This window comes from Ixodes scapularis, unplaced genomic scaffold (assembly GCF_016920785.2).
Source record: "Ixodes scapularis isolate PalLabHiFi unplaced genomic scaffold, ASM1692078v2 PGA_scaffold0__279_contigs__length_252992795, whole genome shotgun sequence".
Lineage (NCBI taxonomy): Eukaryota > Metazoa > Arthropoda > Arachnida > Ixodida > Ixodidae > Ixodes > Ixodes scapularis.
The window spans coordinates 44,171,360-44,185,646 of NW_024609835.1; the positions used below are offsets into that span (position 1 = coordinate 44,171,360).

Consider the following 14,287-nt stretch of genomic DNA (forward strand, 5'->3'; position numbering starts at 1 on the left):
ACATGAAAAGCAAATGGGACGATTTTCTGGCGTCCTCCATTGGTCAGCCCTGCGTGCTTACCAGCGAGGAGGAGAAAATGGCGGCTGTGGTTGGAAGACCCGAGCAGGTATCGGGCGTGTTAGCATCTCGGCATACGTTGGCACCTGAGGCACTAGCGGTGGTGACGCGGCCGGCGGCATAACGGCGCAAGGAATCGCGGCTTTGACTTGATCCTCAATTAGCGCTCTGATCGAAGGCGAGATAAAGGACTCCGGAGGGGTCGAAGGCTTTCCTAATTGGCGAGCCACTTCGTCACGTACGATGTCTTGAATGACGCATCGGAGTTCGGCCCATTTGTCGACGGAGCCTTCGATTGCAGTTGTCAGGCTGGCCAGCTCTGCGGAAGGTTCCAGTTTGCGTTTGGCTGGCAAACGCTGAAGGCGCAGCTCAGAGAAGTTCTGGCAGATGTCGATGACTTCAGAGACAGTCGTTGGCGCTTTGACGACAAGGATCTGGAAAGCATCTTCGGCAATGCCTTTCATGATGTTCTTCAGTTTTTCATCTTCGGTCATGCGGGTGTCAACGCGCTTGCACAACTTCAGGACATCTTCGATGTAGCTAACGAAGCTTTCATCGTGCAGTTGAGTGCGTGGTGCCAATGTCCTCTTCGCGACGAGCTTCCGCTGGGCAGGCTTCCCAAATACTTCCTGGATCTTTGCTTTGAACTGGGGCCAGGTCACCAGCTCTGACTCATGGTTGGTATACCATAGTTTTGCAACGTCGGTCAAATAAAAAATTACGTTATTGAGCTTCACGGTGTCATCCCATTTGTTGTGGAGGCTCACCCTTTCAACTGACTCCAACCAGTCCTCAATGTCATCGTCACCGATTCCGCTGAAGAGCTGTGGGTCCCGCTGACGGAGGGCTCCCGCGCATAGGATAGTGGTTGCACTTGCAACAGTAGGTGCCTGGTCAGGAGTGGTGTCCTGCGCTGCCTCGTCCGAGGCTCCTTGGCGTGATACCGGTTGGCGTCGCATCGATTTCAGGGGTGTAGGATGCAGGAACGCTTACGAGTGAAGTCCGGATAGTTGGGGAAACCCGCACCTCCACCAATTTCAAGGAAACGATGTTACAAACTGATGGGGGTTTATTATTTACAGTGTGGTAGCTAGGTTGAGAGAAAGGCCGTTGGGAATCCAGCTAGTCGCGCGCTCTGCCCGAACGAACCTCTTCCTCCTCGTCTTCCCTCAGCCTCCGTGTTTTTCCCCAACGCACCGTAGATCTCATCTTCGTCACAATATATATATATATATATATATATATATATTCTGATCCCACCGTGTTTCTCAAATTGAAAGTCTGTGCACTGGCCGCAACGAGAAAGTGACGCCAGCGGAAAGCAGGGTCCATTCTCCAGAGCGCAGAATTTCCACTGATTCCAAGCAGTTTCAATGTGTTAAAGAAATGCTTTGGAAGCTCGCTCCGCTACCCGCGCACCAGCAAGGAACAAATACTTGGCATGGTCTATTTTTAGACTGCTTGCTCCAATGGCAAGCCTGCCTTCCACTGACATCGGGGGACTGAAAAATGCGGGTATATTTGAATGTAGGTTTTTGTAACATATTTATTTGCCCAGTTCACAATAATTATTATGAATTTTGCAATTCCAAATACGTGGTATTCCGAGGTAAACATAAAGACGTAATGGTGGAACTTCCTGTGGCAGAGATAACTTCCAGTTGATTAGCTTCTTGTGTATGTTTCGATGAGCGAGAATGAGATGCGCGTCTTTTAATTTATTCTCGACGGAAAATGGGAAAAGGTATGTCGAATCCTGGATGTGTGATAGATGTGTGTGTGTTTCTGGACCATACAAGGTTAAGAAAAAGCACCGCATCTCTTTTTATTTAGCCTCCTTATGGTGAAACGTTACATGGCCTTACCTGACGGCCTAGTGGAAACTTGTGTACACCAGTGAGCGATATGAAGGTGAACAGCCCTCTTCTTGTTTTTGACGCTCCTGCAATTTTTGGAACATCTCTGTTCCAGAAGAGGGCTAAAACGCAAAGTTTAGACCGCAAGCCACGTACAATTTGAGACGTTGAGAGTTAATATAGCTTTAGGGAGCCGTAAAGCAGGCAAGAAACCAGGTAAGGTGTTCACCTTCATATTGCCGGCGGGTCTACACGTGAGTCATTCAACGAAGTTAGACGCCCACGAATCAACCGAAACATGTAATTGTTTCGTGTTTTTCGTACACGGTAGAGCGTGTGCGAAAACAACATCGCTCCATCAACTGCGTGGCGTCGCTGCGAGTGTTCGAGCTAGCCAAAGCAAAATTACGCTACGCCTGTCGGGCGTAGTCGAAGAAGGCTGTGAAGGATTGCGCCACTCGTGATCGATCGTGCCCGGGAAAAAGCTTGAGGTGCGTTTTCGACGACGAGTAGAGATATCGTGATTGGGACAAAGCCGTCGCAGCGTGTAGTACGACTGCGCCCCTCGTTCCCTGCAAAAATCAGGCGGCGTGTTTTCTACGACGAATGGAGATCTCATGATTGTGACAACGTCGTCCTACCGCGGCGATTCAATGCATTATATTCACGTGAATACAGGCGCAGACGCGTACGTAAAAAGGCTATTTCAGATTCAAGAACCGAGGCGATAAGGTAGAAAACTAGTTTTGCGTCCGACTTCTTACGATCACGCGAGACATATCGCATTTGTCCGAGCTGTTCTGTTTGGGCGGATACACACAAGCGCTCTTGTGTTTGACGACGTGGGTGAGTAATAAAATCGAAAGGATGGCACCGATGTCGTTTCACGTTTTGCTTTAATCGTGTCGCAAAGACAAATAAACGTTTTAGTGGATGTTGAAAGAAAGAAAAATCTGGCTCTCGACTTTTGGAAATTGGCGTGCTGAAATTAAAGTGGAAGTGAATCCTAGACATGGTTCCACTTTGCGAAAAGATCCCTTCTATTCTAAAGTCGTCCGCTGACAAACTCTCAAAATTCCCATTTTTGTACCGTCTTTCTTGTTTATGGCCTCTTGCTGGAGTTTGTTCAGGACTCTGACATAAACCGTCTGTTCACAAGCTCGCATGCATATGAAAATTAACGTCAGGAAGTAATTCTGCTTCATTAAATATTTTATTCAGTAGCTAGTTGGTCTGTGTCCTGAAAACCTGCCTTAAGTCTAAAATAAAAAAGTTATATCTGGGCAAATATTAATTAATATTTCAATCAATTTTTATTTGCAAAAGAACTGAAGTGGTGATACGTTCGATCAAGTATATTCGTTGTCCGGAAGTGTGGGATGTGTGTATCCTTAATTTAAAAATTAAGCGATCCTTCTGTTGAGCGTGATATTGACGCTCGTGTGATAAAGACTGTTCACGCTCGACGGCTCTCTGCATCTTTTATTTCGCAGAGATCTACCATGGCAGAGTTGCTCAGTCAATTGCAAGGCCTTACAGCACTTCAAAAGGCCAGTGGAAGCGGAAAACGTTCAAGAGGTCGATTTAATTGCGGAACACACGAAACATAGCGACGATGTTGCCCTTTAAAAGCATGTAAACAAAACCCGAACCAGAAGTGTTCTCGGCTACCTGTCATGGCGGCCGGACGTTACCCGAAGAAGTTACCCATGTATACATACCGGAAAGGGTAAACACCTGGGATTCACAAAATACAGCTGGTCTTCTGCCCACATCCGCCCGAGATCAGTCTGTTACGCGCTCGATATACAGGGTGTTTCTGCGAAAGCTTTAAAAAATCTCTAAAATATGCTGCTCGAGAAAAAATAAGAAACTCTTTGCGGGAACAAACTACCAGCCTTGTTCCCTCAAGCGTGGCTTGCAGCAGAAGAGGAGGAAAAAGGAAATCAGTTGTTAGTCCAGCGGCGTGAATGGTCTTTTCTTTATGTGTATGTTTTTTCTAGTTCAGCTGGCCGTAAGTGAACTATGAACCAACTAGCTCAGCTCAAGCCTGTCACAGAGTACCAGCCTTGGCGGACAAGTATTTCAGAAATGTACTAATTAACAAGATGATTAACCAAAATTTACTATTTCTAAATTAACCAAAATAAACATATGCTTCGACTGGGAAATTTGCTAAGCATCCTCGAAAATCACTCAGTCAACTCTTTTTAGAAAAATATAGGACAGGGGCAGCATTTTATGGCGTTCTGAAAAAACGCTCAGTTTGGACGCGTTTCTAAGTTTCAGTTTCTTACCGGAGCGCATCTTTACGGCCGCGGCCCTGCTTCCCGGTGGTCGCGGCGACAAGCCACCCCCTTGCGTCCCCGTAGGAGGGGAAGCATGGCGCATGTGTGTTGCGCGTCTCGACCACTGGGAAACAGTACCACAAACGCAAAAATGCGCCCCCCCCCAAAAAAAAAAAAAAAAAAAAAAAAAAAAAAAAACAAACAAAAAAACAAAAAAACACACACACACGAAATTATAGAAACGCGTTTAATTTAGCGTTTTTACGGAACGCCGTAAAGTTCTGCCCCCGCCTTATATATATAATTCTAAAAAGACTTAATTTAGTGGTTTGCAATGAGGCTTAGGAAGTTTCTCAGTAGAACCCTATGTTCATTTTCACTAATTAAAAATTATATTACTACGTTTCAGTTAATTATTTTGCTAATTAGTATGTTTTTGCATTCCTAGACGGACGCCAAGGCTGGTAGTTTGTTCCCGCGAAGTTCTTTTTATCTCGAACAGCATATTGTTAGGAATATTTGAGAGCTTTCACATAAACGCCCTGTATACCGCACCGTACGGATTGTCCGTGAACTGGATTAATCTGGCTCGCGTTGCTGTAAAGGAATCTGACTCGCGTTGCTGCTGTCCCGATCGACACTCTCGTTTTGCCGTCCCATTCCTTTCCGCTTCCTTTTTCATCTTATTGTGCCTGCAGTTGTTTCTGTGCTGCTTTGGTGGTGCACAAGCCCGCAAGCAAGAGCCTTCAAATTACGTGTAGTGGGCTTTGCTGCCGCCAAGCGCACATTGGTTAAAGTGCCCGCTCCAAAAAAAGCCATGAGTTGCACATGGAGCGTGCTCTCGGCCACTGCACACTCCGCGCTGCACGTTCTGCAAAGGTGCATCCCATATTCGGACAAGAAAGCGCTAAGAACTGGACATATTCGCGGTGATAAGTTTGGGTATCGCCGCCCGGTGGAAGTTTTTTACAACCCAGAGTGAGAATACTTCACCGTCCTCTGCTGGTGCAAGCACGTGCAATGCCGAGCTTCTATGCACTATTTAAATAAAATCATAACAGCGTGGAGCGTGGGCAGCACGCGCGCTACCGGTGGTGACGAAAACAGAAGCGCCCCTCGCGAGTTTCTCACCGCGAATAAACGCGTGCATTTAGAACTGGCATTATGCTGTTGTGACCCACCGGTTCTCTTCGCGAACGTGCAGATGCCACAAGGAGATCGTGGTCTTCTCCGTGGGTACGCTGGGCATCAGCACCTTGGTGTGCGCGCTGTACGCCTTCATCTTCATGGGCACCAACACTCTGAAGAACAGCCTGATCTTCGGCATACTCCTGTGCTCTAACGAGCGGTTTCCCATGGCCGACAAGCTGTTCGAAGAAGGTCGCTACCCGATCCTCACGACGATGCTGCAGGCAGAGTCCGCACTCAACAACATCTTCGTCTGGTCCGTTCTTGGTTACGTCGACGACAGATTGAGCGGAAGGGTAGGCCACAGTTCAATTTTCTTGAAAGCGCTCGGAAGTCGGTCGCACCTATCTTTTACTGACTGGGAATAGACCGATCTCATCAGCCAGTTTCGGTACGCTACCGCTGCTGCAATGCGTCGAAGTAACTTTTATTTTTTTTTGTGAATACCGTTTACTTCAAGTACGGGGCTTTAACAGGTGTGGGGTATAAGAGAACACTCAAATATACAATATCGGGGCTACAATACAGTAGACATTCAGCGACGCCTACTTATAATAAAGGGGCTGAAATAGCCCAGACATTCAATATATTATCTAGCTCTGAACAAAATTAATTGTCAGCACTCAACATCCACTGCTTGGCAAAAATATTAGAACTATTTTTTTGTCAGCCCAACTTACACATATTTAGAAGGGCCCTCTCAAGTTCATCTAAACAGTCCGATAATAAAATATTGTGGGGGAGATTATTCCAATCTTTTACAGTTACAGTACCCGCTGGGCCGAGAAAGCAAGGCTCGGTCACAGACTTCTAGAAGGTTCGCGTTCATTCTTGCACCGGACGTAAATTTCGTCCTGTTTTCTTGTTCTCGAAAGTGCCCGGTCAAGAAGGTTCGAGCGCGCGACGCTCGAACCTTCTTTGCCGAACTTTCGAGAGATGCACTGTAGATTAGCAGCTGCCCGCGACCTTGCCGAGTCAGTTTCGCTCTCGCTCTCTGTTACGCCGCCGAATCGCCGCCCGCTTTTTCTGCTGCCTCGACGCTCGTTCTGTATTTTTCGTTTGGCGCAAGTTCGCTTATTAAACCTTTATTTTTCAGTTCGTTGTTCGTTTTCTTGTCACCTTCATTCGTGACAAGATTACATTTGGGCACTTCAAACTGATTAGTGCTCACGTATATCAGTTCTCTCGATGCGCGAGATGTTAATCTAAAATCAGGGTCAATATTATACAGGTGATGAGAAAACACAAGGAAAAAGTTTAGTTGAGCAATTTTTCGACGAACAGAAATTAAGGGGAGATTGAGGCTGTTCAGCATAACTGTCAGAATCAAGTCGCTTGTATTTGTATAGAATAAACCGTACCGCCTTCCTCTGAACTTTTCCGAGTTCATTAATTTGATTTTTCTCTATAGGGGTCTTATACCGATGCAGCGTACTCCAAGGTTGGCCTATTATACGTTGTGTAGGCCATTAACTTCACTTGAGGCCGAGCACAGTTCAGATTTCGTCTTAAAAACGAAAACGTTTTTTATTCCTTTGTGGCATGGTTCATTTATTTGCTTATTTCAAGTTAAGTCTTTAGAAATCGTCACACTCAAGTATTTCAAACTATCGACTTCAACCAAAGGACTCCCACCAAGATCAGAAGTAAAGGAAAGAACATTCTTAGTTTTCTTAGTTATTCGGGCAAACACTGTTTTTTTTGCGTATTAATTTTCAGCTTCCATTTTGAACACCAATCCTCAATAGACCTAACGGATGCACTTAATCTGTGCTGGTCGTCTTCCTCCCTGATTTTTGAATTTACCAGGCACTCATCCGTAAATAGCCGCACTGTAACCCCTGAGTTTATTTCCGCCGCGATGTCATTAATGTAAATTAAAACTGATCCGAATACTGACCCCTGGGGACGCCCGAGGTTGCCTCGGATATTATTGAACAGGCACAGTTAACCTCTACGTACTGCACCCGATTAGATAAATACGCCCTGAACCACAATGTCACGCTACGATTGACACCATACAACGAAAGTTTATGAGGCAGTTCGCTGTGTGGTACTCCATCAAACACCTCAGAAAGGTCAAGGCTAACCGCATCAATCTGTCCTCGTTCATTAGAAGAAGCGACCAAATCGTCAAATGCTTCTTTGAGTTGCGTGACTGTCGATAGGTGCTGGCGAAACTCATGTTGGTTAGTATGAAAAATGTTGAAGGATTTGATATACTTGTATAATGCTTTAGAAATAATATGCTCACATAATTTGCATACTATGCATGCTCTCTAAATAAATGAATAATTAATTAATAATTAATAATTTGCATACTGTGCACGGTAGGTTTTAATATTATGCTTACTTCCTTTTTTTAAGAATCGGTACGACTCTTGCACTGCGTCATGTTGTTGTTTTAGTGACGTTCGCAAAATAATGGTTAGATATTTTAAAAACCATTATGCATATGTTTTTAAAAACTTGTTTGGTATTTTGTTTGGCCCTGTTGACTTATTTACGTCTAAGTTTAATAGTGAAGAAAACATCCCTCTTCAGTAATTATTATATCCCTCCTAGTACTACTTGTCGCATTGAAGCTCAAGTCGTCTATAGCACCGTCTGCAATAACAAACACACTTTTGAAAAAAGTATTAAACCTATTGGCGATATCTTTTGAATCGGCCACGATGCTATTGTTTTTAATGATATATTCCAATCGCTCTTTCCGAGGTTTTAAGTGACGACAAAATTTGTCGGGTGAATTGTTAATAAAATTCAGCAGAGTTTAAAAAAATAACGACCCTTTGCCGAACTCAGCTTTTGCTTAAGAAGACATGAAAGTTCTAAAAAATCTTCCTCGTTTTCTTTTTTTTTTTTTTTTTTTTTTACGACGTTTACGTTTTATTTTACGCTTGAGTTGTACAATCTCTAGGTTTGCCCACGGATTAGATTTTTTTTATTGATTTATTTTGTTTGGGTATAACATATTCTAAGCAATTGGTAACAATGCTTTTAGATTCAGCCCCATAAAGAATCCACGTCACTTGTACCATCGGAAGTTGAAAACCGACGAAAATGACAGATAGATGTAGTCTAGCACACTTTCGTCGTTCGCTTTAGAAAAATTAGGCACTTGAATAGAACACTTTGTTTGTTTAAAAAGTTTTAGCAGTTTTGAGACATGAAAATGCTAATCTATGATCAGAGATACTCTCGTGAACAGACACTTGATACTTGAGTAAATGACTACTCACAAATATATTAACTCTAACAACGAGCAGCTGTTTCCAACTTCACGAGTTGGAAACGACTTGCGTCAGACAATTGTCAAGTGCAATATCGAGAAGAAGTTCGCAATTAATTACATGCACATGTCCTGCATCAAGGTGGTCCCAATTAATTCCAGGCAAGTTAAAATCTTTAGCAATAATTAGTCTGGTTCCGAGCCTAATGTTAGTACTAAGGTAATTGTGTAGTGCTTCCAAGACTGAATTAGGAGCATCCGGAGGCCTATAAAATGCACAGACGACGAAGTATTATAATAGTTCATTTTACACCATATATTTTCAACTTCTTGAATATTTTTAATTACTGCATAGTCGATATTATTTTTAAGAGTTTAATACTACTCTGCCTCCTCTGGTTTTTCTAACTCTCCGTTACTTATTTCTGGGTAAAACCTTGTTTCTGTTACTTCGACAACATCGGGGCTATAAATCATTAGTACCTGCTCGAGTTTAATAACTTTATTAGCTAGACTGCGCGCGTTTAGATTTACCACACGTAGTTCCTCGTTTTTTTTTTCTCTCTCTCATAAAGACACTTTTTATTATTATCGGATTTATTCCTATTAACTTTGACGCGGCAGTTATCCTCGTCACTCCGCGAGTAGAAATCATCGTTTATATTAATCTTATCAGGAACAAGACTTATCCGCGCGCCGTCACCCCTCTCTGCTCTCGAACTTTCCCAGGGCATCCCACGTCTGGTTATTGTGGTTCGTGAAAGTCGTCTGAAATAGATATTCCTGATCCCTTCAATTATTTTGCAATTGCGAAAGATTTCTATTTTTTCGTTGAAATCTGCAAAGAGTATGATTACTGGCCGAATTTTGTTGAGTTGCTTCCGCACAATTTAGTGCACTCGTACGATCAACTTTACTGTAACTCCCAGGCGGTTTTGAAAAAACATCCGCGACTACTTTCGATTTTAAGTCTTCGTTTTTTGTTTGTTTTTTGCCTTGGTTCTTAGGGATGCCAAAGATTACCAAGTTGTTTCTTCGACTACGATCTTCTAGGTCGACAAGTTTCTCCGGTTGGGTTTGAATGGTCGCATTCAAATTTTGGCGGTATTTTCAAGGCCACTGACTTATACTGTTCTTGACAGTAGTTTCTAGTTGATTAGAGATTTTTGTGAGTTCAAGTTGAAACGTTAGTCTTTCTGCGCGTGCGATAACCTCCCTGAGTGTCTACGCGAGCCAAGGCACCAGCTGTCGCGTACACAGCCGCCAGTCTCCTGTTGACTAAAGTTGCGGTGGCGTCACGCATGCATGGAGCCCGTAGTGAGATGAGTCTATTCGGGCACAGCGGGAAGTTTAAAGCATGGCCCGTGAAGTCTTGTTCAGGGTAAGTGTGCGGGCAAGTTGCTAATGATGGAAGGTAGTATCCAAGAGAATGGAGGCGCTGCCGAGCACAACGAGCCAAAACACGTAATAGCAAGTAATATGGTTGTGCTTCTCAAAAAAATACGTGGACAGGGAGGTATACACGACCTTTCGAGCGGACGCCCTTCTTCAAGTAATAGACGCGAAAGACGGCAAGAAACAGGCAGGGGTCGTACACTGCCAGCTTCGAGCCAAACTCGGCAAATTATAAAAAGCCCGGTACATAAGGTCAAAGTCTACCAGAACGAGGTCCGTAAGAAGCTTGTCCTAATACCCTTTGTTCTTAGATTTTAGCATTGTTCATTTACCGCTAATATACCTCAATCGTTCAGTATAAACAATTATGGCTAAGTGTGTCTCGGTATATGCTTTGTTCGAATATGCATGGCCTGCTATGGGCTATGTATGCTTTGTTTCCTTTGCCTGCGCGTAACGGCTCTTTGTTACACTAAGGCGTAACGGAATATTCAAACACTTACGCTTGCTTGCAATTCAGGCTTAGTTATTTCTTATGACAAAAGAACAGACTGGTACGCTGGCACCATCCATGGCCGGTGCCAGGAACTTCATTTCACTAGAGAGAAGGTTTTGCAGTATTTGCGAGATCCAATGTACACACGGTCTAAGCGGAATGCTCGTTTATAACATTGTCGAAAGGTTTTTCGAGTCAAGAAAGTAAAGCTAATGCACGAAAAAATAAGAAATATACGGAAATGCTAACTGTTTTACGGCCACCCGGCAGATGGCGCCAGTGTGTTCTCTCGTCGTAAGTGATCCCAATAAGTCTTAAGACACTAGGTCGTAAGCAGTTGCAAGTGTGCGAACCAGCCTGAAAACTTGGCAAGAAATCAAACCAATGAACACAACTCGCATTGAAAAATAAAATATGCTGAAGGAAAACTTTAATCTCTTTCCTTGCACCGCATGCGTCCTTCTGAGTGACGTGATTCTTGGAACTTTATTCCAGTAAAACGACAACATTAGTAACAGAAGACAAGGCAGGTAATACTGAGTATTTCGTTACCTATAGACCGTTCCATTAGGGTCATAGCAGAGAGGGTAAAAGAGAAAAAAATGCACTCCCCCTCTCACCCCGCATGTCGTCCCCTCCTCCGAGTGGGTTGTAGCTAGCGTCCGACTGGCGTGCAAACTCTGTTTAAAATCGCGTCATCTTGGAACTTTCAAGTGCAGATGCGCAGATTTTGGTATGCCAGTTATCGTGTAATACTATGCTAGATAAAAAGTCTCACAGGGTCTAATTGCGCTGTTACCTGCGCGCAAATAAAAAACAAAAATAGGGAAAACTGTGTCAGACTGGCCGGTCTCTTTGGCGAAAAGAAAATCCGGTTGCTGTACCTTTTTTACTATACAAAAGTTCGTACTGGTGTAGGCCTTTAGCGATCATGAGTGGAAGCTTGAAATAATAAATAAAACGTGACCTCCTGCTGCAATACAAGCAGTAGTTGAGGGTAGTACTGCCGGCTGACTCAACTGCTATTTAAGTAACGGAAAAAAGATATGCCAGTTGATCATTTAGCAAAATAGAACAACAGAGAGCTATAGACTGATTTGGAGTAGCCACAACCATTCTAAGAACGCGAACCACTTCACAACGGAAGCCACGAGCGAGAGTTCGATGTTCGGTAGAGCCCGCCGATACAGCCCCAAGATGGAGAACGGCAACCTCCCGGTTTGTCGTCTGCTAGCGGAGACCGGCGCGTGCCCTCTCTCTCGTTTTACCCCGCCGAACCCGCTGAACTTCCCGGATGTGTGGAGAGGGCGCTGCGGTCGAACAAAATGGTGCCGCCCAGAGAGCGCTAAATGGAATGGTCTATACTCCGAGTTTTGTTGTAGCAGCTTTGACTCGCAACTTCGTCACGCTTCCCCAGAGCGACATCTGGACGCTGCTGAAGCACCTGGTTCTGAAGCACGCGGTAGGCCTGGTGTTCGGCGTCGCGATGGGCACCCTGGCCATTCGGTCCCTTCGCCTGGCGCCGCAGAGCCAGAGCAGCAACACCATCCTCCTGGTGGTCCTCACCTACGTGACCTTCTGCACCCTCGAGTGGTCCGGTAGCTCGGGCGTCGATGGCGTGGTGGCTTTTACGCTGATGACCAACTCGAACCGCCTTGTGGCCTGTACCGAACTCGAGGGCCTGCTGCAGAAGTACTGGTCTGCCATCTACGACGTGTCGGGCTTCATGTCCCTCTTTATGACGTCACTGTACACGGGCGAGCTGCTCTTCATATTCTTCCAGAAGGAAGAGCTTAAGTACGCCATCTGGTCGTACTGCATGCGCACGTTGGTGCGCTTCTTCGCCGTGGCGGCGCTCTTTCCAATCATCGAGCAGTTCGGCTACCCGGTGTCCTGGAGGCAGGCAGTCGTCACCGTCTGGATGGGGCTTAAGGGACCTCTGAACATCACCGTTGTGACCTACTACTACCACCGGCAGGCGACCACCAACGTGGACTTCGTCGCCAAGGTGATTTGGACAGGGAACAGAGAAATTTCGCTGCGGTGTACGTGGTGACGTCCGCGCGGGAGCCTCCGAGACTTTGAAGAAACAGACACGCTGGGGGGAAAAAAAGTCTGCGTGTATTTTCGTACAATGCTAAGAACGGCCGGTTTGTGTGTGTGTGTGCTCTGGGGGGGGGGGGGGGGGGGGGCAGGCGAGCTGGGTTTTGTTTAGGATGCCAGGTTTAAACCTAAGGCGACAATTAAGGAACATAAAAGAAAGCAGGCAAGAGTGTTGGCTTAACGATGTTTTAAAGTTTTGTAATCTCGCGTTCTCGCAAACTTCAAAAGCTTATACATTATGTTTTTTTTTTTTTTTTTTTTTTCAGTGAACAATGTTTTTTTTACGGAGCGGCCGAATTGAATCAAATTCAAAATAATTTCGTGTCCTACGGTAAAAAGGAATACGATATCAGAAGAAGCGGCAGGTTGCATCATCCTCGGTAGCGCCTTGAAGGAGTTAGCCAAGTCCCTTAGAAAAAAGTCAGCTGCGCTACTCCAAGACTTCCAGAAGGTTCATTATCAGATATAATTCCTCCGAACTTCGACTCTGCCTTTGCGTCTCGTTTTGTTGGCGTAGATAGCCGAATACATCTCTTCCCAAAACTAAAAGTGGGGTTTCTAACGGTTACAAGAAACCCCCGTGCATTGCCGTATTTATTTGGCAAAAGCCGGGGTCAGAAGAAGGAACCTGTTATCATTCCTGCTCTTGAGACCACGGTGCAAATTTTTCTCGATGATTTTGACCCATGGCTACTTATCGTCACTCGCGAACGACGAGTTCGACAAATGTTTGCGAGGAGCAAGGTGGAAGTTTCTAATCACTTGTTTGCCGTCTAAGTTGGCGTTCTGGCATAACCGTTCTTCCTGATGATAAAAACACGTTCACCCAATAGGCAAGCTCTTGCACCGACAACTGACTTAATGTATTTTTATACAATTAAAATAATTTGGGCGCTATCTTTTTTTTTTATCCTAGTCGTCATCTCTAGAAATTTTTATCTCCGGGTTTTAACAGCTGTAGTTACTGACAACCCGAGATGAGCAGCAGTGCGGCTTATTATGCTGATGCTTCTTGCTTCGCGATTTGTTCTTCGGCATCCTCATCGGCCAACAACTCAGTCTTCGTAAAGAGTAATAGTAAACAGTACGCTCGAGCTTCGCGTTGCTAGCGGGAGCTCGTGCTATTAGTCCATAGCATGGATTGAGCACGCGTCCACTATATACCTGCAATCCGCAACGTATATATGGTCTAGTGAAATTTTCTATTTACTCTAGACTGATAATAAAATTATTAGGACTCGCCACGGTTTTCTTTCTTTCTTTTTTTAAGCCGCCAGAGACTTTAGAAAAACCCCTATTCTTCTCGACTTTTTCAGACATTCCTCAACATGGTTTGCGACACCTTTCTCACTCAGCTGATAAACCTCACCTTTCTGGAGTCTGTTTTTAGGATATTTGGTAAGTTGTTCCCTTTCAATGCAGAATGAACCAAAATACCTCTTTAGAAAAAAAATCAGGCAAACGCGAAAATACGCTAAACCAGTCCAATAACATTGAACGGCCGACGTTATGGTGAAGGACTCCGCTGCGGCAGGTACAGTTGTTTACACTGTGGCGCTCTTGCGTTTCCCGTATCCCTTCGCCTCTGTATGGCTACAGGTAGCGTTTTCCCTATCACGAGATCGGTAAACGACATTTCTCAACACCCAGCCGTTAAAGATGGCGAAGTAC

At 44.8% G+C, this 14,287-nt stretch overlaps 2 protein-coding genes across 2 annotated transcripts in view; one reads left to right on the forward strand and one right to left on the reverse strand.

The window, feature by feature from the left end:
- Positions 1 to 57: 57 nt before the first annotated feature.
- On the reverse strand, positions 58 to 1,017 carry LOC121046441. The gene has a single exon (XM_040500677.1). It carries the CDS (start codon positions 1,015 to 1,017, stop codon positions 58 to 60), a length of 960 nt encoding a protein of 319 aa, XP_040356611.1.
- A 2,573-nt stretch (positions 1,018 to 3,590) lies between these two features.
- LOC120839311 (sodium/hydrogen exchanger 11-like) overlaps positions 3,591 to 14,287 on the forward strand; it is a 46,318-nt gene continuing 35,621 nt past the window's right edge. Inside the window, 4 exon segments of the mRNA XM_040500678.2 lie at positions 3,591 to 3,643; positions 5,407 to 5,686; positions 11,931 to 12,521; positions 13,933 to 14,014. Of these exon segments, the coding sequence (XP_040356612.2) occupies positions 3,591 to 3,643; positions 5,407 to 5,686; positions 11,931 to 12,521; positions 13,933 to 14,014 (1,006 nt within the window).

Coding starts and splice junctions, on each gene's coding strand:
- LOC121046441 (XM_040500677.1), bottom strand. CDS start 1,017: ATGCGACGCCAACCGGTATCACGCCAAGGAGCCTCGGACGAGGCAGCG.